Consider the following 27,935-nt stretch of genomic DNA (forward strand, 5'->3'; position numbering starts at 1 on the left):
CCATCCCCTGGGAATTTAGTTTTTTTTCAAAGGCTACTACAATATCTGTAGGCTGTGTGGAAGTGTGTGACTAATAAAATGAAAAAGTAGCTCATGTACTAATTTTAGGGCATATTTAGGAGCCTTGTGTCCTCTTGCCAGAGAAGGGATGGAGCACGTCCCCCTTTTCCTCTTCCTGAAGCTGTTTGGTGCTGGCTAGACTTCCAGCAAGGTAAGTGGGGTTTAAATGGAAGGACACAGGAGGTGAAGGACTAGGTAAACAGGATGGAAGATGTAGTGACTTAATGGATGGGAGGGTGTAAGTCCAGTTCATTATAAAACTATTAAAAGGTTAAGTAATATAAAACAGAGGACAAATATCACGGGTGCACAGTATTTCTGGCATAGGTAATTTGTCAATTTTTAGTTAAGAATAGTTCTTACTCTTTGAAGCATCTTTCAATTTGAAAAGCACCGACTTTTACAAGAGGATTATATGCTCAGGGGATTTATGCATATGCATAAAATTAAGCAAATACATACGGATGGACTTCTAAGCATGGGCCTCAAAATGGATTTGCATAATTACTGCCCTGAAGTTTTAGCTGCTTCCATTATAGAATTTGGTGCCTGCAGTGTTTACATAGCATTTTCTTAAAAAAAAAAAAGTAGTTCCACCATTTCCCCTCAAGATAGATAAATAGCACCTGCACCTTTCCCATGCCCGAATGAGCGTGTCCAATCTTCACAACAACAGGAAATGTTGGCAATGTCAGCTGAGGGCAAGAAAGAAAGAAACACAAGTTTAAAAACGGTTGCTTAATCAATGAACTTTTCATTATCAAGGTCATATTTCTCTGTTATAAAGGATTCATTAGAAGGCTTGGCAGATGGGATTCAGCTTGTCTTGAATGTCTGTATATGGCAAATTGGTACAGGCAGGCTGTCCTCATTACTATGGTGCAGGGCTCTCACACTTGCCTTTTGTTTTATATAATGCAAGGAATATATTGTCTTCCAGGCCATAATTTCTCTCTCCTTAACATAAAAGCACAGAGTTCAGATATTTCTTAAAACTTTGTCTCAGACAATGGTTTGGTTTTATTTAACAGGTCCTTGCTGCAGAATAATAATTTATCCATAAGATGTACAGTACATTTTCCCAACATGTACATGGCCTTCTCTAGCAGAAAGTACAAGAAGGACCAAGCCATTCCCTGATAATAAAAGGGATGACATATTTATTAATACATTTTTAACTTGTTTTTCAATTAGTAAATTCTTAAGTGGGTAGCAATTATAAAACAAAGCCATCAATCAATTCCCACTTGCAGCAGCGTCCTGAGACCCTGAGAAAGGGCAGAAGACTGGAGCTCCTTCCTTCCATTGTGATGATGGCAGTTCACGGCAGCATTTTCTAGTGCCTGTGGTTAGCGGGGAGTTCTTGGATTGGTGGCCCCCGGCCAGTTCCCAATATTGTTGCTTGCTGTCACACAGCCTGTGTGCTATTCTGTTTTCAAAAGACTTACTTGTTTATATTTTTAATCAACAATTAAATTGCATTCTGGTATGAACTGCATACTTGTCCACAAACAGTAGATACAATTAAACAATTCTATTTATTAGGTTCCACAAAATGCAATCAAAATGGCTGCCATAGCATAACACAACATGGCTGCTGTGGAAGACATGGCAAAACAAAAAATTAGCAACAGCGCAGACACCCCCTGATTGTGTGCGTTGGCCTCATTCAGCCGTCTTCTGGGGCAAAAAAACAGAATGGTCCACATGCGCTTTGAATGCACACAAAATGGTCCCTGTACAGTCATTGATTATTTTTTGGCTTCTTGTCTGCAGGTGCCCTCATCTTACCATAGGAATTCACCTATGTCCTGCTGGTCCTGATTGTGCAGATTATACAGCTGTTAAAAGCTGCAAGAGCCCTGCTTTTCCCACTGCTAATGCTAAACCAAAGCATAGGCTGCCATCCTGTACCTTCCTAGCTTGGAATAAGCCCCATTAAACACAAAGAAACTTCTGAAATAAGACATATATAGCAATGTAAAAAAAAAGCAGAGACATCACCTTGCCAACAAAGGTCCATATAGTTAAAGCTATGGTTTTCCCAGTAGTAATGTATGGAAGTGAGAGCTGGACCATAAAGAAGGCTGATCGCCAAAGAATTGATGCTTTTGAATTATGGTGCTGAAGGAGACTCTTGAGAGTCCCATGGACTGCAAGAAGATCAAACCTATCCATTCTTAAGGAAATCAGCCCTGAGTGCTCACTGGAAGGACAGATCCTGAAGCTGAGACTCCAATACTTTGGCCACCTCATGAGAAGAGAAGACTCCCTGGAAAAGACCCTGATGTTGGGAAAGATGGAGAGCACAAGAAGAAGGGGACGACAGAGGACGAGATGGTTGGACTGTGTTCTCAAAGCTACAAACATGAGTCTGACCAAACTGCGGGAGGCAGTGGAAGACAGAAGTGCCTGGCGTGCTCTGGTCCATGGGGTCACGAAGAGTTGGACACAACTAAACAACTAAACAACAACAACAAAGCAATGTACAGGTAAGGTAAAGGACCCCTGACAGTTAAGTCCAGTCATGAACGACTCTGGGGTTGCGCCGCTCATACTGGCCAAGGGAGCCGACGTTTGTCCGCAGATAATTTTTCCAGGTCATGTGGCCAGCATGACTAAACCGTTTCTGGCGAAACCAGAGCAGTGCTCGAAAACGCCGTTTACCTTCCCGCCAGAGTGGTACCTATTTATCTACTTGCACTTTGATGTGCTTTCGAACTGCTAGGTTGGCAGGAGCTGAGACCGAGCAACGGGAGCTCACCATGCCACAGGAATTCAAACCGCCAACCTTCCAATTGGCAATCCCTAGGCTCAGTGGTTTAGACCACAGCGCCACCCGTGTCCCTATATAGCAATGTACTGTCAGCTAATTATACAGTGCATTTTTCATGAAGACCTAGACACCAGCTTTACACAGCAGGAGGCATACCTCCTTTGCAAACTTTTCACATTTGCATTTGCCAATTGGGAAGGGGAATGTTTTTTTAGCACCCACCCACCCTTATTCTGTAGTAGCCTTTGCAGACAATGACCTCTAGGGAGTACCTAATCTCAGAATAATCCCCCACAGGAAAGATGCATCCTGGTTGTTAGGAAAAATGGAAGTGCAAAATTCGGAGATTCCAAGGACTACTAGAAAATAAAACAGAAACAGGAAAGGTGTACTAAAGGGGAGGGTAAAGCAACAGCTCTTTAGGACTCCAGGGATTCCTCTTGACTGGTGTCCAAACAACTCACTTTATCAGGAGTAGCTCTAATTTCAGACATTGGCTAAAAACACAGACAGGTAAAGATAAAGGTAAAGGTACCCGTGCCCTTACGGGCCAGTCGTGTCCGACTCTAGGGTTGTGCGCTCATTTCGCTCAAGAGGCCGGGAGTGCTGTCCGGAGACACTTCCGGGTCACATGGCCAGCATGACTAAGCGGCATCTGGCGAGCCAGCACCAGCGCAACACATGGAACGCCGTTTACCTTCTCGCTATAACGCGGTACCTATTTATCTACTTGCACTTAAGGGTGCTTTCGAACTGCTAGGTGGGCAGGAGCAGGGACCGAATGACGGGAGCTCACCCCGCCACGGGGATTCGAACGGCCGACCTTGCAATCAGCAAGTCCTAGGCACTGATGTTTTACCCACAGCGCCACCCACGTCCCCTCACAGACAGGTAGGAGCAGCCAAACTGCTTTATTTCACAGGAAGGTGCCACATATTTTGCTTGATAACTAGAAGGGCTAGAGACTTACATTTTTGTACATGAAAATTCAGACTCCAGGGTACCTGCCCAGGAACACCAATGAAGGCCTTTGCAGATGCTCAGTTGGCAATTCCTACATTACAACACTGGCCAAATTTTATAGTTTTCTAACTTGTTAATATAAATATGAATACACCAGCAAAAGTAATTTTTCATAGACTACATGCTTTTGCATCTGTATATATTACAGAATGATGACAGGGAAGGAATAGGCTTGAAAGCACATGAAGCCAATATAGAGTCCACAAACAATAAAACAGAAAAAAAAGGAACTCCAATGATTAAACTTGTGAAATAGTCTGATTTCCAACTCCATTTGGGCTAATCATTCTTGAACAGTACAGAATGAATTAAACAAATTCACTAGCTGTGTTTTGGCATATCCCGGCAATGCTAAGTTTTAACAAATTTGTTCATTTCAATAGGAGTCAGTCATGAAATATATCTATGACTGCCAACAATGTCTACCGCATGATCTACCACAACCTGGCATTTAGAGCCATATTTCAAACTCTTCACAAAGTAAGCAATGTTATCTCCTACTTGCAAAGCAATGCTGCAAGTAACTTGCTTAAAATTGCCAAGCAGCAACTTGAAAACAACCCTTTCTGTTACTTGATTCTGTCAAGTGTTTGATTTGTTGGACTGCTTCACCTTTAAATATTGTATTTAGCACTAAATAAGTTTGTTTCTTCAAATTATTTTTTTCTAAATAACCAGATATCCTCAGCAGATTTATGTCTCATGTGTACTATAAGACTTCTGAATGTCCTTATTTTTGACTTAATTGCGTTTTCATCATTTTAATGGTTGTAAACTCTCATTTTATGCCTCTCTAGATAAAGTGTGCTTCCCAACCTATAATTCACATTACAAGGTTATCATCATTAATACATACTGAGTTAGTGTAAATTACTTTTGTCCTTTATCTGTGAGGTTCACATAGCTGAACAAAGCTGGGAAATATAAAATAAGAGTGAATTTACATGCAGAGGCATGTCTTTATGGAAATCGCCCCCCCCCCCATCACAACTAAATAAATTGAGGAACTGCAACCTCCCACAGACTCAATAGAGCATAGATTTTCTCCCTCTTCCCACACATGGCCAAAGACATGCCATTAGGAGTAATGGGAGATCTATACACAAATGCCAGGTTCTAGCACATGAACAGCTTTTACTGAGGTGAGAGGGATCAGAGATATGAGAGGCGCACACAGGCCTCAGTTCCTTCCAATGGCTCAATGGGTGGCATTCACTTATGTGGGTGGGTTGGTGAATTATTACAGGGTTCTATTGAGACCATGGGAATTCACTGCATATGGGAAGAGCACCTGTGGTAGACTGGGTTGTATCCTCTGTAAATATTCCCATATTGCGGCCTTTAATTCTACTGTTATTGAAAAACTGCAACTGCAAATTTTGCAGATTGCTTCCCCGCCCCCCGCCCCCACTGTCAAAATTGAAATTTTATTCCTGGGACTCTCATTACTCACCAAGAGGATCACATTAGCATTAACATTAGGTGGAAAGTGTATCACTATAGAATAATAACAGAGGAACATCCGCATGACATTCAGTGGTTAGTCTAACAAAGTAACTCAATGAAGACTTCTCAGTAAGTTTAGCCATCATGCAATACAAGATGCTCTTGTGGACCAGGAACTGGTTAAGCAACAAGAAGCAGAGAGTAGGAATATATGGACAAAGTGCAATGAAGTTAGAATTTTGCATTGACTTCTGTGGCTCATGGTTGCTGTGATCTTGGAGATGTGGTGGGTGAAAGATATTGTATCCCTGTATTACACTGTGCAAAATGAAGGGTGATTGTTAACATGAGAGAACACCTAAAGATTCCTAAATACCAGACTGAAAAGTGTTTTGTCTGAAAGCTGGATTTCTTACAAATGAAAGACTTTATTGATTATTGTGAAGCACTACTGTCAAGAAGTAAAATTACGATGTGCTACACTTTCACAGTGGGAGTCTGCTCATGTTTGGCATGGAATTAAATGAGCGGAATACCTTCTAAAAATACTTTGGCAGATTGTTTACCTATCCCACGTATTCAAAGTCTAAGTCTTCTTCATTGTGCAGCTACAATTTTCAAGGGCAAATATTTGAGGGACTTAGGCTGAGAGGCTACTCACACTTACCTGGGAGCATGACCCAGTGAACTCACTGGGGCTTATTTCCTAACAGAGATGGATGGGATCAGGTTGTTTATCATGAAATTGCTAAACTCTGCAATGCAAATATTGCAGCATACATAAGAGTTAAACTACGACTGATATCCTGTTAGACAAAGCCTCTGGCTTTTTTGAATTTTTTAAAAAAATGTTTAGCTTGTGTCCGGACAGGGACATTATCTTGTAAACAGGTCAATTATATCCAATTTTTCTCTGTGTGTGATTGGCACATGAAGGTCAGCACATTTGTTTCCTCAGTCACTATATTCATTGCTATTCTACTGCTTACTGTCCACAACAATAAGCAGAGCCTGGCAGAAAATATCTCAGGTGCTGGAGTTTTTTTGTCCCTACCCATAATTACTCTTCCTTTCTCCCCTAATTAGCTTATAGAATTAAACTGCAGTTTGCTTGTACTTTTAATTAGTGTAGAAAAAGTAAGAACAGAAAGGGATATAATTTGGGGGGCGCGTATGGTGATGCAAAGGCAAATGGTTATTAGTCTTCATGGTTTTACTTCAAAAATCAACATGGTCCTTTTCATTAAAATAGTCTTCCCAGTGGGAACTATTTCCCATCGTTGTCTAATAACAGCAACCAAAGAATACAGATATTTCCACACTACCCCAAATGGCTTTTATAGCTCATAATCTGCTGTTGAAGACTTAACATCTGTGTGATTTTAAAAATCAGGTAAGACTTTGGTTAAGTGAGCTTTACTCGCTAGTCTGAAAAGCAAGACATGTGAACATAATCATGATATATCTGGGTCCCTCGTATATCAACTCTAATATGCTCTGCTTGATATATCCATCTAAGGAAGTCACAGACCAGCTCTTGTGTTTCAAAGCAAAAACTATCATTCCTTAATCTTCAGATATATTATTGAACAGCATACAAAGCGAAAAGGTCATTGCAAAGGCAATCTTGATGTTAAAAACTTTAAATCAGAAGGCCTATGTAGATGTGAAGCAGTTGCTAAGGGATGCCCCTACTACAAGAGTGGTCAGACTTATGGCTTGTGTTTTACTATAATCTCAGGTTCTATGTGCAAAAGACATAGTTAGAACTGAAGAACATGGAACAGAATGCCTAGGAAATTTCCAAGACTAGGAAATTATTTTCAGTCCCAGAACTGAAGGAAGATCACAGTCCTTTCACAAATGTTCACTCCGGGTTAGCTATTTTCATTCCAATAGCATAATTTAGTTAGAAAAGTCATTTTGTAGCTATTACTGTAAAATAATTGGGAGTCAAAAACCCTTGCAGATCTATTGCAACTCACCCAGAGAATCCTGGGAATCACAAAAATAAACAGTAACCCAAACTGAATAAGAAGTTTATCAGAAAAGTAAATATCTAAGACATGTGTCATGTTACTGCAGCATCTAAATTTTATACGTTGATATTTTTCACTTTAGAATTTCCTGGTTTCAGCATTGTTTATATTCTCCAGGTCTTAACCATAGACAGTTCTATAAGTCAGTGCTAGTGTTACTTTTGCAGGTGCCCAACTCATGTGTCTAACTATGAGTTGGTGCCCTAGAAGTTATGAGTTATGAGAGCGGTTTAGAACAAGAAGCTGTCATGCTTCTGGGCCTATTTTTACAACAACAATGGTTATGAAACTTTACTCCTCCAGTTTTTAAAATGAAATACATTTTTCTCTGGAGGATTTGTGGCTTGAAGGGAAAGTTTTAAATACTGAGATACTAATAAAAACCTAAAAAAATGTATCTATACAAATATGAGTTCCACTTATTTATTAATTAAGCAAGGCTCCAAATGATTTTCCATCTGAAACACAGGCATATTTTTCTCAGAGTTGTGCATCATTATGTATTTTGCAGTCTTGAGGTTCCATAAACAGTTTATAAGCACTAAAAAGATAGCAATAGATGGTCTGGTTCTCAGCCATCTGTATTTTGCTTGTGACAATGAAGATGGCTTAGCAGAAAAAAATTGTTTTGTTTTCGAAATCATTTAGATGATTCGACATCAGAAACCACAAACTGGAGAATGCATATACTTCAAGAATTGAGATGACAATCGATGAACCACTAAGGCCTTGACAAATTTTAAGTTAACAAGCAGTGACATCATGCTGGAATCCACTGAGTCTTACCTAAAATGCCAATACACTCCACCTGCACACTCATACCTTCTGTGCCAACTTTTAAACGTCTGCTGAAAACTTTTTTTTTATTCTGCCAGGCCTATGCAAGCAATGTGGTAGGTTAGGCTGATAGATAGCGAAAAGCTCAAGGGCTCCCAGTGAGCCTCATGGCTTAGTAGGAATTTGACCCTGGGTTTCCTTACTCCTGTGTAGACATGAGAACATGGCACATGGTACTTTGTAGTTCATTTTGTTTTTACTAAATAAAAAAAACAAACCTATACTTTGGTTCAATATGGCAATAATTATATAATAATATTTTTGTTTAGTTTATAAGGTTTCTTTTTCACCTTTTGTTATATACTACTGAATTATTAGTTTAACTTAATGTTTATTTAAGTTTAAACTTTGCTGCTGTGGGAGATTTTTATTATGGAGTAGTTTTATTGCTCTTTTCATAGCAGGTTATGGCCAGTTATATTTACCAGTTAATTGGATTTTTGTAACTAAACATGCTGCATAACATTTGCATAGTACATTTTAATGGAATGAGATACTGAGCATGTTGTGACACCAGTTTACTATGGCATGTCGACTTCCACGGGCAAGATGTTATAAATATTTTACAGAAACTGCAATGTCATGGGGAAACTGTACTTATTCATGAGAAAGGGCTTCCCTCATCAATATTAGGGAATGCCCTTTGTTTTTGGATGAAATGGAAACTAGAAAATGCCCCAACAATAACATGAACAGGCAAGTTTCTTCTTGAACATTTTTATGTTATTCCTGGAACTTCAATATCCACACCACGGCCATCTTATATAGACTGGCTCAGGATTTAATTGGTTCCATGACAACCATGGAGATGTCTCAACGTATCAGGGCCTTGCAGTCGTGGCAGATCACACCCTTGATCTGGTCTTTACTATATATTAGATTGGGAATGATCTGGTAGTGGAAGGAGTTAAAATTACTCCTTCGTCATGGATGGCTTGTTAAAAGGTTAGCTTTGGAATGGTGGTGGGAGTTCCCCCCTGCAGAAACAGGCGACTTTGCAGGATAGTCTGCTCCCTGAAACTGATAGAATCTGAGGGATTCCTGAATGCTCTGAGGGCATTAATAGCTGACCTCACCGATGCTCCTGTTGACTTCCTTGCCTCACTATGGAATGGTAAGATGGGTATTGGCAATCAACACAATCAGACCCTCCAAGTGTCCCTATTTTCTAGGGACATCACTGATTTAGAGAAACCATCCCAGTTTCTTATTTGATCCTGGAATGTCCCACTTTTCCTTAGGATGTCCCTATTTTCACTGGAGAATGTTGGAGGGTATGGAGTTATCCAACCCCCAAGCCATCTGAAGGCAATCCTGTATAGGGAAGTTTTTCTTCTTCTAATAGTTAACATTTTATTATGTTTTCATATATGCTGGAAGCTGCCCAGAGTGGCTGGTGCAACCCAATAAGATGTGTGTGGGATATAAATAGCAAAATTATCATTATGGAACAGGATGTCCCTATTTTCATTGGATAAATGTTGGAGGGTATGTACAATCCCTCTCAAATGTGATATCCAGCATTGTGGTTCAGCTCCCTAGTTTTTCAGAGAGCTGTGGGTAATGGAACTGGTTGACTGACTATTTGAGCACCAGACGCGAGTATGACTGGGCACAGGAAGGGGAGACAAAGAAAGGGGACAAGACAAAACTGTAAATTCAGCTGTGTTACAAAAATGAGAGGAACCTTATTTCTTTCATAGTGGAATAATAATAATAATAATCATCATCATCATCATCATCATCATCTTCCCTTCCGGATAGGAATTTCCTTAATTTCCCATTGCAAGCCTATTACTCTAAGCCCAGCAGCTCTGATATTGTGGGAACAGAACAGTCATGGCATCTTATATACACTCCTGCCTGTGTCTCCTATGCTGTTCTATTTCCTGCTTCTTGAGTCCATAAAATGGAGGCAAATCCATGCCAAGGAACCACAGGAAAGTGCATGATATATGTAGAGCTGCACTTTCTCATACTTTTGACATTGTGGCCCAGTTTGACAGCCTGACCACTGCTTATACTGTTAAGTAACAATGCAGCTCCCCCTGTTGTGCTTAGAAGTATGTTTTCCACCAAGATTCACAGCTTGTCAGGCAGCTGTTTGGCAGTAACTGATCCCCTTATTAATCCGCAGGTAATTATTGTAATGCCAATTGCTACAGGGTAAACTTTACACAGTAAATAAAGGTAGCTGCTAATTACTCAGGAGTAATTACCCTTCTATATAACAGTTGTAGGCTGCATGCAGTGTTCTATCTAGTCAATCTAGCCTAAGATCACTGTGATCTTTGCTAAACTGCCCAGTAGCCACAGTGGCAGGTGGACATATAATTCTGCTGAGTTCAGCTGCAGGATACAATCATGCCATTAGTCAAGTCAGTTACTAGTTACATTTGTTCCAAAACATATCTCAAACATATATTGCTTGGTTCTTTCAAGCCCATGGCTCTATAAGAAGCCAAAAAACCCCCAAAACTCTGTTTCCCTAGTTTATTCCCTGACCAACACAAAAAGGGGCAGGGGGGACACATTTCAAAGGAACAGAGTGCTTTGCCATATTGCAGCAGCAGAGAACTTAAAACTTCTTTATGCTTCTTTAGTAAACTGGCCCTTTAACTCTGGTGCTCTACTGCTGAAGTTGAAGCTCACGGCCAGGTTCATGCTGTTTTAGGAAATTAGTTATCTATCCTTCCTACTGTCTTGAGAATTCATTGTTTTCAACCTGCTGATTATTATATTTTTTAATTGTCACAAGCTGCTTGAACTGTGTAAATTAAGATTCCAGTTTCTTAATGTTATGTGGGAAAAACAGAATTTTTATAGAACAATCAAAGCAGTGATAATACACCTATATCTCATATGACTCACCAGTCAGTGGTTCTTATGGAGTTCATGCAATAAGCTAAATGTTTTCACAACCCAATATGTCGAACTGTTCTGTAGCTTTCCAAAAAAAAAAAAAAAAAAGGGGGGGGGGAGCCCAAACCCTGCCCCTCTCACCCATACAGCTAAGAGGGAGCACACTTAGCAGGCGCAGAAAATATTTGCAAACTGCATGCCCCTGTTTCAGGTCACTGCTAATATGGTGTTAAATTAGAAGCTCCTCTTACAAATTCAGACTTAGGGACTTAAAAAAAAAAAGTTAATCAATACTTCAAACAAATCCATTACCAGATAGCAGCTAAACTGCTCTTCTGCAATCCTGTCCTGGTATCGCTTGCATGTTCCTACTGTGTACAGGCTATGCTTGTAACATTTCCTCTTCATGAATGATCATCTGTGCAACCGGCATAGAGGCATTATTCCAAGAAAATGTTAAAAGGGACAGGGAGAGATTAGGGGATGAAACTAAAGCTGAGCCTTAAAGTGAAAGGAAGCAATGGCTTTGGCATACATTTTTACTTTGACGAGAGAAACAGACAATGACATGCCATATTGCAGGCTAATTTATATCTTCTTCTTTTTAAAAAGTCTTCTAAATAGCCTAAAATCAAGAAGAATGTGTTTTCTGGAAGGCCTTCGTGATTATTGCTGACAATGACTCACAACAACACCACTGTGATGCAATCAAAAAAGGTAACCTTTCCTTTGGTAGAGCAAACCTGTCATACAGTATTTTCACCAATGATGTGCTTTTTCCTTAAAGGAAGGCGGGGTTACAACTAAGTATCAGGGCAATAAAAAAGGGGGGGTCTTATGTCAGGGACATTAGAAGTCAGTTAACAAAAGTATATGTTCAGGCTGGGCTGAGAGGGCTCTCCCCCCACCCCCACCCCGCAAAGCATTTTAAGTCTGCTGAAATTGAACTGCTGGTTGCACAAAGAAGAAAGCAGACAGTCATTAGGAAGTTTAGATATAAACTCAAGAGCGAAAGAACATTTTCTTCAAGCTGGCCAGCAAGCCGAGTTTCAAGCAGCATGAATCCTCTACTCAGTACCTTGTTATTTTCACTGCTACTTCTTCTAACCCTCAGAATTCAGGAGCTTATAGAGGCTTGCAGCTGTGCCCCTGCACATCCACAGCAGCAGATCTGCGATTCGGCTTTAGGTGAGTCATAAACACTATACACTTTTTATGTTGCCTGTAAGAAATCAACTGACGCTAGATTAACTGTGGGCATACTTCTCTGCAAACCCTTTAGGGGCTCATATCCAATAATGGTTGTTTGGGACTCTGAAGAAGTGGTTACACACAAAAAAAGATTTCAAGAATAATATTACAAAAGCATCTGGAAGCAGTTGCTCCCATTTATTTTTGCTTTTCAGTTTTCTCTGCAATGTTTTGTTGTAATTGGTGGCTGAAATCCTTTATGGGTTTTCTTCATGATGATTTTCTGAGCATTAGATTCTGACATTTAATATGTAGAATAATAAGGATGTGATTATATGTGTTCTGTGGAGGGCTTGTAGGCATTCTGTTTGTTACACTGCTTTCTAAATAGATATTAACATTCACTTATTTTTTAAGATAATCTGCTTTTTATAATTTTAAATCGAGAATGTATCATGCTCAAAACATGCTATTTAAAATTGTGTATGGATGAACATTTCTGCAAAATACTCTATAGAGTCTAAGTATAAAATGCCTAGTTTTATTACTAAGTATTTGCTCTATATATTTAAAAAACTAAAGTTTTACAATTAGAGAACGGGATAGGAAAATGTGACTTTTGTATTCTTTTCATTTTCAGCTTGAGCTGTGGCTAGTTAGCTTCCATCCAGAGTGAACAGTAAATGTAGAACATGAGTTTCTAAAATGTCACAAAATTAGCATCTCTATGGGATAGGCAATACCTTCTGCATACTGATTAATTGCTTTCATGTGCTGACAGAAAATCTTTGTAGCCATGACAAACTCTGTTTAAAACCATCAATTAAATTGTTTCTTAATCTGGCTGTGTTAAGTAATGTTTTCCTTAAATTACGTACACCAGACATGACAACCTAGAATAATGTGAAGTGTAGGAAAAAGTACCAGCTAGTGTTACTTCAGTTAAACAGCTGTTAAATGCGTAAAAGAAAGCAGTACTCAAAATGCATCTGATACAGTTCTGGTGCATGACACTTCTCTGAAATGTGAAATATATTCACACAGATGATCAGTTTGAAACTAGGAAAGAAGACTGACGCCCGACAGTGTTTAGCAGTACATTAAGCATCAATATAGAAAGAGTGAGAGAGGGGGCGGATCCCTCTACACAATTCTTCAAATACCTTTTTCTAGGGTTTGAAAACCAAGCATGCAAAACGCTAACTTGATCCAAGTGCATGCATTACTTAAAAGTAAACAAATATCTCAGTTGCTACAATAGAGCAAAATGGAATGTTTAGTTTCTTAACAGATTTAATTCTCGAAGTGCTTTATATGGGCAACTAAAAACATAACTGGGTGCATATTTAATCTGGACTCCTGAACCTTTACTTACTCAGGTCTTTGGAGTTAATGTGACAGGTGGCTGGGGAAAGCAAAGACCATCCAGTTTTTCTATACAGCATATATAACTACTGACTAATGTGGACTATAGAGAAAGATCTTATGCTTGCTATTATACCTACTAATAATAAACTCAGCTGGTGACTACTGGCAGGATTCTAGCCAAAATGGGGCCACTAAGAAACAAAAGGGATGTATCAACATTCTCGAAGAAACCTCAGAAGCTCCAAAAATATTTAGCAAAAAGAATTGAAGGGGGCCAAAGCACACCCACTCAAAACAGACCAGTGATAATTGAGCATGCTCAGTAGTCACATAATGCTGACTGAGGTGGTAGTAGGAAAATGAGGTGGAGGCGATGGAATGCTGAACAGAAGCACTAAGCGCTGCAGCATTTTATTGTAGGTCCTTCTTGTAAACCCATATTTCTGTATTCTGAAGTACACCGCAGCCATTGTCATTTATACCTAAGGCCAACGCTCAGGAAGCATATGGAAGAATGCCACCTATAAATTAGGTGCTTGCTTTTGAAGTATGGTCACAGAATTGTGAATGTTTCCTATACCCAGGGGCAAATTTACTATGAAACAAATGAAGCTTCATGCATGTATATAACATCTCCCTAATATTTACCACCCCCATAACTTGAAAACTATAAGGCATAGGAAATATTTATCCACACCAGTGACTTGTGGGATAATCCAGTATAGCAATTTTAATCAAAATATGAGATAGTTAATTTTTTTTAAATTATGGTGATCTATCATGGAACAACCCCATTGAAGAAGATAACAGTGGTTACCCAGATCTCGCTGCTGGTTGCAAAGGGGTCCCCACAACAGCTCAAACTTCAGGGCCCCCCAAATGTAGTTCTACCACTGCCTATACCTGCTGCCCCCTTTTCCAAATCAAACATGAGAAGGAAGCATGATAGAGGTTGATATTTGTAGAATTCTCTTAAGACATTATAACTACTGAAGGAGCACCGGTTGATATACTATGAGGGATGGAAGTGATCGTATGACTGCTCTTGTGTAGCTCTACTTTGCAAGAGTTGTGGGTTGTAAAAATTCAGAAATACCACTTCCATAGTCTGAACATCCTTTTCACAGAGCATGAAAAATTAGAGAATGATTACGAAAACATGAAAAATGGTAGTATGTCTGTGAATGCAGAATAGCATCTAAATATGATAAATTCTTAGCACCAGGCTTTTCACTTCTTTGAAAGTTCTTTACTATTTTAGTTCTAGTTAAGTTATTAATAATTGTTAACTTCTTTATTGACTACTTTATAAAACTTTTATCTTGCCCTTCCAATGCATTTGCTTTGCTTATGTCAGCCATCTCAGAGGTCAGAAACATATACATATTTGTATACATTACCTATTGTACATACAGACCACTGAAGAATGGTCAAAATGTGTTAGGCTTAGTTAGCGCGCAGTTTGATTTGATCTTTTCAAATGAGTATTCATTGGTTATGTCAGTTTAATTTGTTTGTATTTATAATATAAAGCTGCTTTATATACTAGTTTATACTACTCTATTATGTGGTATTTTAATGTTCAGTTTGCAGTTTCTTTATCCATTGGGATGTGCAGGGAATCACACAGCACATAGTAAATCAATATAAAAAGAAGAAAAGAAAAAATTGTTATACTAAATGTATATGAAAATTGTGTTAATGCTTCAGCTGTTCCTATCTTTTTTTGCCATTCCATTTCTGTTCATTTTTACTAATTTTGCTCCTTTGAAAATTATATGTGAATGAAGGAGGGTATCCCAGGCACTGGTTAAATCAACAGACCGTACATGGGTGACCTTTGGCTAATTCAGAACCCTTACCATTCCCAAGATGAAACAAGAAGCACTTTCATTGTTGCATTTGTCTGTGTGATTAGTGGTTTTGCTGCTTTTGTTGCTTCAAGCTATGCCTAGTTTCGAAACATTCATAGCTACTAAGTAGGCCCAAGTAACTTGAAAGAAATAAACTGGTGTGCTGGAATTGAGAAATATCATGTGGGATGGTGGCAGAAAACAAGTGCATGATTCTTAAACGTACGTTTGTTTCAGTATATGGCAGCAAAAATTCTATACTGGGCACACAGTAGACAATTATGTTATCTATTAAACACTGTTTATATACCTTTATATGTGACCTTACAAAATAACTTGACAAACTAGCCTTCAAAGTAATAATTACTTTTCAGAACATGAGCATTACATGAGCATTATTTTTTACCTCCTACATCTTACCTCACACTTGATTCTACTAGGAAGTAAATTAGACTTTTAAGCATTATTGAAAGAAATGGATCCTACCTATTGAAAATTACAGATATTGAGCACTGTATTTGTGGCAAGAACCATCTTTGTTCAAACTATATTTTAGGAGAGATTCCAGAATTCAGGTAAATGCGTCAAAGACATCAGTAAGCACAAAAAAATAAGGAACCCACTGTGTGAGAACCTACACAAATGTGGGGGGGGGGGAACAGGGGTTCAGGTCATCATACGAAGCTACAATATATAGCAAACAAAGTGCAACAAATGTGTTCATCCCAGTGTTCCCACTATTACAAGGCATACGGTGCATACAAGCGGAACTTAAGACTTATCACAACAAATACAATATAACAATTATATATTGTTATATATATATAATATATTCATATCGCCGGCACAAGGGAATTCTTGAAAGCAGCGGAGCAGCTGTAGCAACAGACAGGACTAGAGCCCGGTGATCCCAGTTTCAAAGAGAAACTCCTTCAGTTGGCAATATAAAAGAAAACTGTAGCAGCCCCAGCCAAACAATATAATATAAACTCTTCCTGACCATGAGAAGCAGCCATACAGATAGAAATTGCCCTACCTCCTCCACCCCACTATCAAGGCCTAACTGGATTCTTTTTAATGGACAGTAAGGAGAGGGAAGTTATATGCATCTTCCAAGTATCTATTTATATAAAATACTTAATATTTCTGGAAACAGAATGTTTGTCTTAGTTAGTGATGATGGATGCTTTCTACCTGCTGGAGATATTCCTCACAGGCTCTCATAGAATTTCATGTTTTATCTGGCCCTTTTCCATGCTGATGAATTAAATTTTGCATAAAAATAATATAAAGTCTCTCAAAAGCTCAATCCTTTGCACGCTTACTTCACTGTTCAGTGATGCTTACTCACATGTAAGTGTGAATAGAATTGCAACATCGATGCTCTTTGTGTACATGATGTTGGCTCTCCTGATGCTCTTATGATCAAGAGGACAAATGGAAGTAATATACCACCCCCCACTCCACCCTTAGCTAACCATAGCTTTGTACTGAAATATTGTGGGGGTTTTGCAAACTACCTAGAGGATTTCTAGACTCAAAAATGAGGTAATGATGATGATAATATTAATAATAATGTGATGGTGATAAAAAGCAGCTGCTGCAGCTGACACCTGTGGAATAATCAATATTATCAAGACATTTTTGCTCAGCCTGGGAGGAACTGGGAGCTGTTGTTTAGAACAGGAGCAGCTTGACCCCATGACCCCCCCCATACTGGAGAAGCAAGTTCCTTTGCAGCAACAACCTATGCCATAAGCTTGGATAGCTGGCCACACAACTGAATTCAAAGCCCTTAAAGAATAATTATCCAGCTTTCACAAGTGGTAGTATAGTTCTCCCTTCTATAATTCATGGCCACCAAGTAGCTAGGAGTTAATACTTTTTCGTTTTCTTTCTCGAAACCTTTATTAGGCATTACAGATACAGACCATCTTAAAACATCCATATACAAAAAAATTAAAATATATACAAAGAAGCAGCCATATAATATGTATACTAGCAGAAATGTATTAATACATAAATTCTACCTCCTGGATTTAAGATCCTGGACATTCCTGCTTTAGGTCATCCAGGGCTAGCCCAAGACATTTTGCCACCTGAGACAGAGAGCAAGTGGCAGAACTCCCTTGACTGGTCATGCCAATTTGTATAATACCCAATACTGCCAGCAAAGTAGTAGTAGTAGTAGTTGTTGTTGTTGTTTTGCAGCTGAAGCAGAATATCCCACAACAGTCTACCCTACACTCTGGCAATATAAATACAGCAATAATACATTAAAAGACTAACAATATGCTGCCCTTTCAAAAAATATCCTGCCTAAGGTGGTCACCTCACTCTCCCTTATGGTAGGGCTAGCCTTGAGGCTCCTTCCCACAGGACATCTACATCATTGTTAAGTGCAGTGATTTATAAAGCTAGAAGGAGCTAACACATACCTTTTCTGCTGCATAATGCTAACTAACAGGCTTTTGCAAATGTCCTCATTTGCCACACAGCAAATTGTATTCTGTTTGCTCAAAGGAAGTGTGGTTTGGGGGCTATGGAAGCATGTTGGAAACATTTTAAAATTTCTTTTATAGACAAACTCATGAACCTCAATGAATAAGATCACAGCGTCCTTGCCAGCAATTTTGTTATGAGTTCTGAAGCTCTGGAACTCATTAAAAAAAAAAAAAACCCTACTGATGTATTAATCAGCAAACTTGGGTGATCCAGTATTTTACCACTGAAAGAATACGAAGTAGCTAATTTGTGTAATTATCACAGTTGATATTTCCAAATTGGCTACCATTCATCACACTAATGATGGCTGACTCCAGCTGAAATAAGAGAACAGCATACAGCTGAACACAAATTGGAAGAGACAACCCATACAGGAGAGCGACTTCATCATTACAATTTTGGTTAACCAAATCTTTAGGGGTCTGTATTTTCTTCATGACTGCAAGACAGAAATATCTAGAGCAGGCTTTTTACAATACTACAGGATGCAAAACAACATTCTTTTCTTATACAGTGGTATCTCGAGTTACAAACGCCTCAGGTTACAAACTCCACTAACCTGGAAGAGTTACCTCGAGTTGAGAACTTTGCCTCAGGATGAGAACAGAAATCGTATGCTGGCGGCTCAACGGCAGCAAGAGGCCCCATTAGCGAAAGCACGTCTCAAGTTAAGAACAGTTTCAGGCTAAGAATGGACCTCCGGAACGAATTAAGTTTGTAACTAGAGGTACCACTGTAAAGCTGTCAAAATAAAATTTAAAATACTGTGGCCCATAGGTGGGATTTTCTCATCCAGTTTGGTTTCTTTGAAAATGCATCACCCATCAGTAAAACTGCAGCTTTGCACATATTCCAGTTATATAAAATTATCCTCAGAGAAAGGGGGGAGGGAACCAGGGAGAATTGACATGGTTCACCTCTCCTTTGTTGAGTTTGGCGGACCAGAGGGAGGAGCAAAATAGTTTTCAGACTGTTGGCTCAGGGCCCAGGGAACAGACAGGCAGGAATAGCTACAGAATTCCCTCATTTATCTATCTCTTTTTGGTGATGGCCACATCAAACAGTAGATGATCAACCATCTACCTGAGGCTTGAGACTTAGGTAGGAATGGGCTGTGAATATTTTCTTATCAGTTGTTCGACATGATGGCACCTATGCTATCATCACATCAGAGGTAGATGAAAAATAACTGAAACTGCAGAAAAATTAGTGAGAGAGAAGGAGATCTTAATCTTCTGCCTGTTAACCCCCCCCCCATGTTAAATACATCACATGACTACAATTTTCCTTCACTCCTTTGCTGTATGCAAGAGATGTTCGAGGGAGGATTAAGGTGTTAAGACCTTGCATGGGAAGGAAAGACTGAATTATCTCTTCCTAGTAAAGAGCTCCAGCAACTTGTATGGGCACAGAGGATAACATGTCTAGGAAGAAGAGCAACCATATATGAACATCATTCAGAGTAGTAGCACTGCTATGCTATTTGAAGGCTGCTCTACATTGTTTACCTTGGGAACAGTTTCTTTGCACTCCAGCGGGTGCAGAATGCTGCAGCGAGACTTCATACGGGGTCCTCGCTGCGAGATCACATTCACCCGGTGCTATAACAGCTTCACTGGCTCCCGGTGGAGTACAGGATCAGGTTTAAGGTGCTGGTTTTAAAGCTCTATACAGCCCAGGACCCTTGTACCTACGGGACCGCCTCTCCTGGTATGTCCCACAGAGGAACTTACGGTCTTCAAACAAAAACATCTTGGAGGTCCCAGGCCACAGAGAGGTTAGGCTGGCCTCAACCAGAGCCAGGGCTTTTTTGGCTGTGGCTCTGATCTGGTGGAACGCTCTGTCACAAGAGACTAGGGTCCTGCAGGACTTGACATTTTTGGCCAGGGCACAGCCTGACTCCCTCCTTTGGCAATCCTCACAGAACTCTAGCCCAATGGTTGCCATTAATCTGATTTGAATTAATTTTATAATGAAATGATTTTAGAATGTTGTATCATTTTACTGCTGTTAGCCGCTCTGAGCCCGGCTTCGGATGGGGAGGGTGGGATATAAATAAAATATACTTCAGAAATATTATTATTAAATTATTATTATTATTATTATTATTATTATTATTATTATTATTATTATTATTATTATTATTTTATTTAATAGTAGTAGGGTGGGGCAAGAACATCCATTTTCATCTGGTCACAGGTGGAAGGTAGCACACATAAGCTTAAACTGCACAGCAAGCTGAAATATATGTAGTTTACTGAGAGTGTGGAAATATGAGGGTACTTGGAGAGAAGTTTGCTTACTGCTACCAACTCATATTGAACTAATGCAAGAGCAAACCTGGGTTACAGCTTGTGGTTAGTGAATAGAGAACTTAACCATGAGAACTCCCAATTTGAACTAAATGCTATACCAAACCTTGGCTCATCTTGGGACAGCAGTACAAAGGACTGAGAAGGAGTGATGTAGCTATGAACTCCCCTTAGGAGTCCACATATTCCCATCGTGAAGTCATGTGAACCAGCCTGATACAGCATCAGTACTGCCTTAACAGAATTTGGTTGAAATCTAGATGTAAGCACTTGCTATGTGAAATTATTACCATAGGAGAACTCTAGTCTTAATCACGTTCATCTTCATATTAGCTGGGGAGGGGGGGGGAGAAATAGACTGTACTAAATATAACAGCATCTGTGCTTTATAGTGCAAATAATATGTCACACTACAGAAAGAACAGGTGAATAAATTCTAAAATGTCTGTTTTGCTTTCATTTACTCGCAGTGATTCGAGCAAAAATTTCCAGTGAAAAGGTGATTGCATCAAGTGAAGACCCTCTTCATACACACAAAATGATTCGATATGAAATCAAACAAATAAAGGTACATGGAAAAATTGTTTATTATGATGCTTAAATGCCACTGAATACTACTACTACTCCTGGTCAGTTTTATACTCATTTTCCAATGTGCACATAAGGGTGCAACACATACTACTTATCTGGGCATAAATTCTGTTGAACTTCTGATCAGACATATATAAGATTGTGCTGTAACATGATTTTATAGCTTCTGAAGTAATCATGTCTGATCCATGTTTAGGAGAAATATTTTTTGTATTGGAACTTATATTAGAAAACAACTAATGCAAAATCATAATTGTAAGTACTTGTGTTAGAAACAAGATTCAGGACAGATTCAAACGCTTTGCTTTGCAGATTCTTGGAAACTAATTGGTAGCCAGTGCAGCTATGCCAGAATCGGGGTTATATGTTCAGCCCGTCCTGCTCCAGTCAACAAGCTAGCTGCCAAATTCTGCACCAGCTGCTTTTTGGACAGTCTTCAAAGGCAGCCCAACATATAACACATTACAAGATGTTACCAGAACATCGACAACAGTAGTTATATATATATATAGATCTATGGTATCAGATTCATTTTATACCACCATTGGTAGGTGCTTGAGAAGCCTAGGATGAGATATTCCCCAACTGTTTGGTTTAGGAATCTTAGGGTTACAATGGCTGATTCAGACTTTATGGGATTATACATTAAGAGTGGACACTGCATGGGTTTAGATGGTTCTTATGCATACGCTTGGCAGATAAAGCTTTCTGAAAATATGTATGATGGAAAGAGAATCTGTCTAATCTACACTTGTCTCTAATTTCAAAGTCAGCATTAAGTGTAAAGGTGTCATTTGATTTTGATAATGAGTAGTTCTGTATAGCCAATATTCTGGTTCACCTGGAAGGTCAGGGTTGCAAGTCTGAGGATGCTATTAGATCCAGCATTGTTCCTTGATACTCAGGTTGGGTCCACATCCAGAGGAACCTTTCATCAGCTTCAGCAGGTTCTCCAGCTGCATCCTTTCTTTCTCTTTTGCAAGTGGCAGAAAGAAAACTTGGGGGGAAATCCCAATGAACACAGAATAGAACATATTTCATGGTGTAGCTGGCAGTAGAGAAGTCTTTTCCACCTGCATTGAATCTGAGGAATTCCATTTAGGGCAGTTATGAGGCTGGAGGAGCCCTGTGGTTGTGATATTTGCAAGACCAATTCCTCCCATATCTGTGCTGACTTCAACACGTGCTTCGTGACAGTTTGTACTGGCAAACACTTAAGCACCCACCTATCACATTTGCTTGGATGAGTTCAGCAGAGAGCACTGCTACGGATGAACACATTTTATTAGGAAAAAAATCAAGATACATAAACTTTTGAGTGGAAGATCAAAATTTGTGCTTTGACTTAAATGGTACTGTAAAGACATAGTTGTCTTACGTGTTAGAATATTTATAGACCTGAGACATTCCTTTATAGTTTCCATCCCTTGTAAATGGTAATAAAATATAAATGTGCGAAGATAAGACTAGATAATTTTTTTTAAAGTAAACTTCATTTGGGTAGATAAAATTCACTTGTGCTATGTTGCGATGGTTGGCCTAAATTTAGATCTGTTGCTATGTTTTTTAAAGAAACCTTTCTGTTCAGCATTTAAACTTTAGACACATATTTTTCAGCAATATTTTGAATTTATAGCTGTTTACAGTTGTCAACACTTAACACAATATAATAATGGGAACTCATTTACAGTTGCATTTCATTAACAATTACTGATGGAAGTCATTTAGAAGGCGCATTTCATGGTTTCCTTTCAAAAATAATATACAAAGGCTTTTCGTGTGCATTGTTTAAGAAAGAATTATGTCATTCAGGGGTAGGCAACATGGTGCCTTCCACATGTCTTTGGACTATAATTTGATCATCCCCAGCCAGTAGGCTCAATTGCTGGAAAAGATGGAATTTGTAGTTCTAGTAACTTGCCTGAATACTTTCCATGTGAGCATTGGACAATAGGAAACTAAAATAATACTATCAAAAACAGAGACTCAGCATATAGGAAGGCCAAAACTGAATATGTCACTTTTCTGAAATTCATACTAAAAACAGGGTTTCATACAACACTAGAACTCAGCCTTACACAACTGCCAGGCTAATCAAGCAAATATTTGTGTGAAAATAATTTTACACATTGTTGTGGTTTATTCATGGTTCTGTTGCTATGCAAAGTAGAATTTCTAAACTGTATGACTAAACATTTAACTGCAGCCTTGGCTAATGGCTTGATTAGCCTCCAATTTATAACTGAGGAGCAAGCTAGAGGGGAGAAGTTCCTACTCTGCTCTATTCTGTAAGCCCTCCCCTAGCCCTCCCAGAGCAGGAGTGCCAACGTGAATAAAATATTGTGGGGCCCAGGTAAGCCCTTCTCCGGATAACTGATCACATGATGTGGCACACACACACAATTTGAATGGGAATGCCCATCAACTTTGGAGAAGCATGGTCCCCTCAAATATTTTCTTGTGGGGGCTAAAGCCCCCGCAGCCCCTAGGAGTTGGCTCCTATGTCCCAGAGAACTACCCTGTTGACAGGAGCTTGCACATACTGGCTAGTCAAGCCATAAAGCTGGACAATCTTATCTAGCTGTACTGCTACCCACCCACTCCATACACATCATTGCCACCCACCATACCAGCAAGGTATCAATTGTAACCTCACAAAAAATCTTATTCACAACACTTTTTTCTTCCTTTTTCCTAATACAGATGTTCAAAGGATTTGAAAAGTTGAAAGATGTTCAATATGTCTTCACACCTTTCGATTCCTCTCTCTGTGGGGTGAAATTAGAAGCTAACAACAAGAAACAATATCTCCTTACAGGTACAGTACACAGAAGCCAAGGCAGTACACAAAATATATATTACAGTAGCATGGCCAGTGCTTATTATGCTATTTAACAATATAAATACTGGAGCCCATATAAAGCCAAAATTTGGGCTGTGCTGCTATGGAAAACTGTGCTCGCATAAGTAACATGATACCAAAGGGAGGAATTAAAACATTGCGCTCTTGTGGTTGTTCCAGCAGCACAAGCATTTTTGCTTGGCAGACAGCATGAACCCCCCTCTTCCCCTCTACCTGCTTTTATGGGAATTCTCCTGACTCTCCAGCATGGCTCTAGGGAAGCCAAAGCAGGATGAGAGGGTAGGAAAGGCCCCCTTGCGCTAGCTTCCAATAGCATGCAGAATTAGTGGAATCTGGGCCAATAGGCCCTTGCACCACCACCCAACTAGCAGATTGGGCTAATTGGGGCAACCTCCTGAGTAGATAGCAGTGGGCCTAGGATGAGAAGTTCTGTTGCACTTGTCTGCACATGCAGTGATTTCGTTGGATACAACCCAGAGAAATTTCTGTTACAACTGTACCCCTTGTTTTAATTCAAAAAGTTGTCCTTCTTGCCATTTCAGATACGGAGACAAATTTGTAAACTACAGTACTAAATAAAATTTAAAAACTCAAAAAAGTCTGAACTGTGCCATTACCTCCAATAGTGGCTATCACCGTGTCCAGGCCTGTGCAAGAGGGAGGCAGCCAGGTACACTTGCCCCATGCCTTGGAGGACTAAGCCAGCTAACAGACCAGCTGCTTTTTTTGTCTGAGTTTATAACTTTTTCTAACAGGACTCCTGCCCCGGGCTTCAGACAAGCTCCGCATTGGCCTATGTCTATCTGTTTGCGATAAAAAAACTCCAGTAGTTTCTAGCAGGCAAGGTATACAGAAGAACAGTAGTTTGTAAATTAAAATAAAATGTAAGAAACTCTTTCCTCTGCCCGAGTATGCACAGTGGCCTCCAAAAGCCACATTTGGGGTGGGGGGCAGAATTGGCTTGATTCAGTCCCAAACAAATTGTGCTGTATTGCTTTTATTGTAATGTATTTAGTACTTAGTTGTTTGCTGCCCTGGGCATCTAAGAGAGGATAGAAGTTTAAATAAATAACAATAAAAACAGTATCCTGGAGGAAACTCAGGATGGGTCAGTGTTATTCCATTTAATGGCGGGGTTACACAGCAACATTTCCTCGCAGGCTCCATGTATTTATTAATTATGTTAAAAAAAATTTGCTTCAGCAAATCTCAGGGTGACATTCACAAGTACAGTGGTACCTCGGGTTACATACGCTTCAGGTTACATATGCTTCAGGTTACAGACTCTGCTAATCCAGAAATAGTACCTTGGGTTAAGAACTTTGCTTCAGGATGAGAACAGAAATCGTGCTCCGGCGGTGCGGCAGCAGCAGGAGGCCCCATTAGCTAAAATGGTGCTTCAGGTTAAGAACAGTTTCAGGTTAAGAACAGACCTCCAGAACAAATTAAGTACTTAACCCGAGGTACCACTGTAACTGAAGTTAAAAAGTAAACCACATCATTGATGTGGATTGTATCTTTAGTGTTGGGAATGCAATTCTGAATCCTGTGTTTTGATGTTTACCCCAATGCAGGACAGATTTTAGATGATGGTAAAGTTCTTATCCATTTGTGCAATTACGTTGAACCATGGGATGACCTTACCTTCTCCCAAAAGAAAAGTCTAAATCAGAGATATCAAATGGGCTGTGGTTGTAAAGTAAGTATACCTTACCCACTGGAGTATCATTGCTCTTTCAGACCTATAGCATAAGAAAGGTTGAGCAAGGCAAGCTCTTTCATTTGAGTATTTGTTTGAACTCATAAGCCCAGGCATCCAACAAGGTGCCCGCCAGCAGTTGTTGGGACTACAATTCCCATCAGCCCCAACCAGCTTGGCCAGTGATCCGGAGGGATGGAGGTTGTCATCAAACAACATGTGAAAATCCTATGTTGGCTACCCTGAAATTAGCCTTCTTTGGCCTGCCTTTTCTCATTAAAACTAATATGGGATGCATTCTGACTTGAACACACTTGTGTGTTATACTTTCCCACATCAAGCTGCCTTGGCTTGGGTGATTCTTGTTAACCTGCCATATCTAGCACAACTTTTCTTTGTATTTCCATCTAATCTCCTGGACAGTTTTCTCACCAGTGCTGGAGAGTGCTGGAGAGAATTAGATGAATAGGCCACGTTTCACATGAAAATATATGTTTATCATAAAAATGGCGCATGCACTCAAGGCTGGTTCCCGTATTTCATGTGCATAATGTAGAAATTTGTCCTAAAGATACATGTGTAACATCAAAACAAACTTCATGACTCTAAGGGTCAGACTACATGTTTAGCTTAAGGTGAAATGTGCAGCTAAATTTCTTGTTTTTTTACAATCTTAGGAGGCCTCACTGCAACACACTGGGAAGTTTATCCCTTCCCTCCCCAGTTACAACTCACCCCACCCCACCTCCTGTGTGACTAGTAAAGGGTTAGATGCTGTTATTGTTTTTAAGTACCTGTTGTCACTAATGGGACCTTTCGTGTAGCCACACATCAATTTTGGGAGGGTGTCTGTGGCTAGGAAAGAAGGGAAAGCAAGAGACTTAAGGCTTTTTCACATTTACTTTTCCTTCACTCTTTTTCCAGGCACTGTCCACACTTTAAAGGTCTATGTCTGAGCACCCTTTTGTTCCCCCTCTGGAGCTTTCCCTGAAAAAAATCCACTCTTAAAAGCTCAACTGGAGCAAATGGCAATTTGCGGAACATCTGAATTGATGTTTGCTCCGATTGAGTGCTAAAGAGCGGGTTTTCACAGGGAAAGCTCCAAGTAAAAAACAAACTAACCCACACACACTTGGACAAGGAGCTTTTAAGTACAGCCTTTGCCTGGAAAGAGCTGAGCAATAAATAAGTGTGGATAAGGTCATAGCAGCATATCATTAACAGCATAATCTGTAGTCTGACCAAAAGAACAACTTGCGGAAATAATGTTTTTATGATGTTTTGAAAAGTTTTTATTTTACTTTTCACTGTGTTTAACCAATTCACATTAATTCTTCTTCTTCTTCTTCTTCTTCTTCTTCATTCTTCTTCATACTAATAATATTTAAAAGAAGGTAACATCTCACAGGAAACAAAATGTGAAATATATACTAAGTTGGTCAATATTGTCTTATGATCTATGTTGAAGGAATGCATTCATTTTGTACATATATAATATATATGGTTGGCCAAAAGATCTAAACTGTTCTATGTTGAAGAAACCCTTCCCTTGTCCCAAAGCAACTAGAAGAGGACTGAGGAACGTGTGGCCCTCCACACTACGACTTTCACTATCCCTGACTATTGGCCATGCTGGCTGAGACTGAACTCATCCCTGAAACTTTCCATAAGGTTTACAGTATTTCACTTCAGTCTAATAATTTGTGTACCAGTTCCTATGCAGATATGGGTAGGTGGAATTGTACGCACTGGCAAAGTATTTTTAAAAATGGGATATTAATGTACTTTTCCATGTTTAGATTTCTACTTGCTACATGGTACCCTGCTCCATCTCTACACCAAATGAATGCCTGTGGACAGATTGGCTGATAGAGAGGAAGCTGTATGGTCATCAAGCAAAGCATTACGCCTGTATCAAACGCAGTGATGGAACATGCAGTTGGTATCGTGGTGGCCCTCCTCCAGAAAAAGACTTTGTTGACATCAGTGAACCATGAATCATATAATTTCTTTCAAAGCCCCAGGGGGTTAAGTCCATCCAACGCTGTACGCTCACTGCTGCTTTGAACTTCCAACAACTGTCTCTTGCTTAGAAACAAAAGCAAATTGTGCTGTGCAAATAAAGTACAGAGGTTGTAGAATTGGCATCCAGTCAAGAAGAGAAATGAATCTCCTGGAGGTAGCACTCCTTGATAAAACTTTAGAGAGCAACTATGTGGAAGCACTTCTTTGTTCTTTAATAATAACAATAACAATAATTCTGTTTTTGAAATCAAAATGAATGTAACCATATAAAACAAGATTCATCCAAATTTGGACTCCTGTTCATAGGATGAATTTACCCTGTTTTATTCCAAAATAGTATTTCTGAAAAAAATGGAGTAGCATGAGACATAAGAGCTTCGACAGTATGTATATTATTACAGTCTGCTGTAAAAAGTCTGATGAAAGATTATTTTTCCCATTTCAGATTATTCAAGTTCAATGTTTTGTGAGTGTCTCATCTAGCC

At 39.4% G+C, this 27,935-nt stretch overlaps 2 protein-coding genes across 3 annotated transcripts in view; one reads left to right on the forward strand and one right to left on the reverse strand.

The window, feature by feature from the left end:
* Nucleotides 1-27,935, reverse strand: part of SYN2 (synapsin II) — a 150,392-nt gene that overhangs the window by 40,546 nt on the left and 81,911 nt on the right. Inside the window, exon 6 of the mRNA XM_081176733.1 lies at nt 693-755. Within this exon, the coding sequence (XP_081032859.1) occupies nt 693-755 (63 nt within the window). The remainder of the gene's footprint in view (nt 1-692; nt 756-27,935) is intronic.
* Nucleotides 3,672-27,917, forward strand: TIMP4 (TIMP metallopeptidase inhibitor 4). 2 transcript variants are annotated; one of them, XM_081177141.1, is made up of 6 exons: nt 3,672-3,727; nt 12,158-12,231; nt 20,743-20,840; nt 23,567-23,681; nt 25,301-25,425; nt 27,225-27,917. In XM_081177141.1, exons 1-6 carry the CDS (start codon nt 3,687-3,689, stop codon nt 27,420-27,422), a joined length of 651 nt encoding a protein of 216 aa, XP_081033267.1. In that variant the 5' UTR covers nt 3,672-3,686; the 3' UTR covers nt 27,423-27,917. The 2 variants fall into 2 exon arrangements, with proteins under 2 accessions (XP_081033267.1, XP_081033266.1); XM_081177140.1 differs by lacking the exon at nt 3,672-3,727 and having other exon boundaries at nt 11,851-12,231.

Source organism: Podarcis bocagei (genome assembly GCF_964188305.1).
Source record: "Podarcis bocagei genome assembly, chromosome: 2".
NCBI lineage: Eukaryota > Metazoa > Chordata > Lepidosauria > Squamata > Lacertidae > Podarcis > Podarcis bocagei.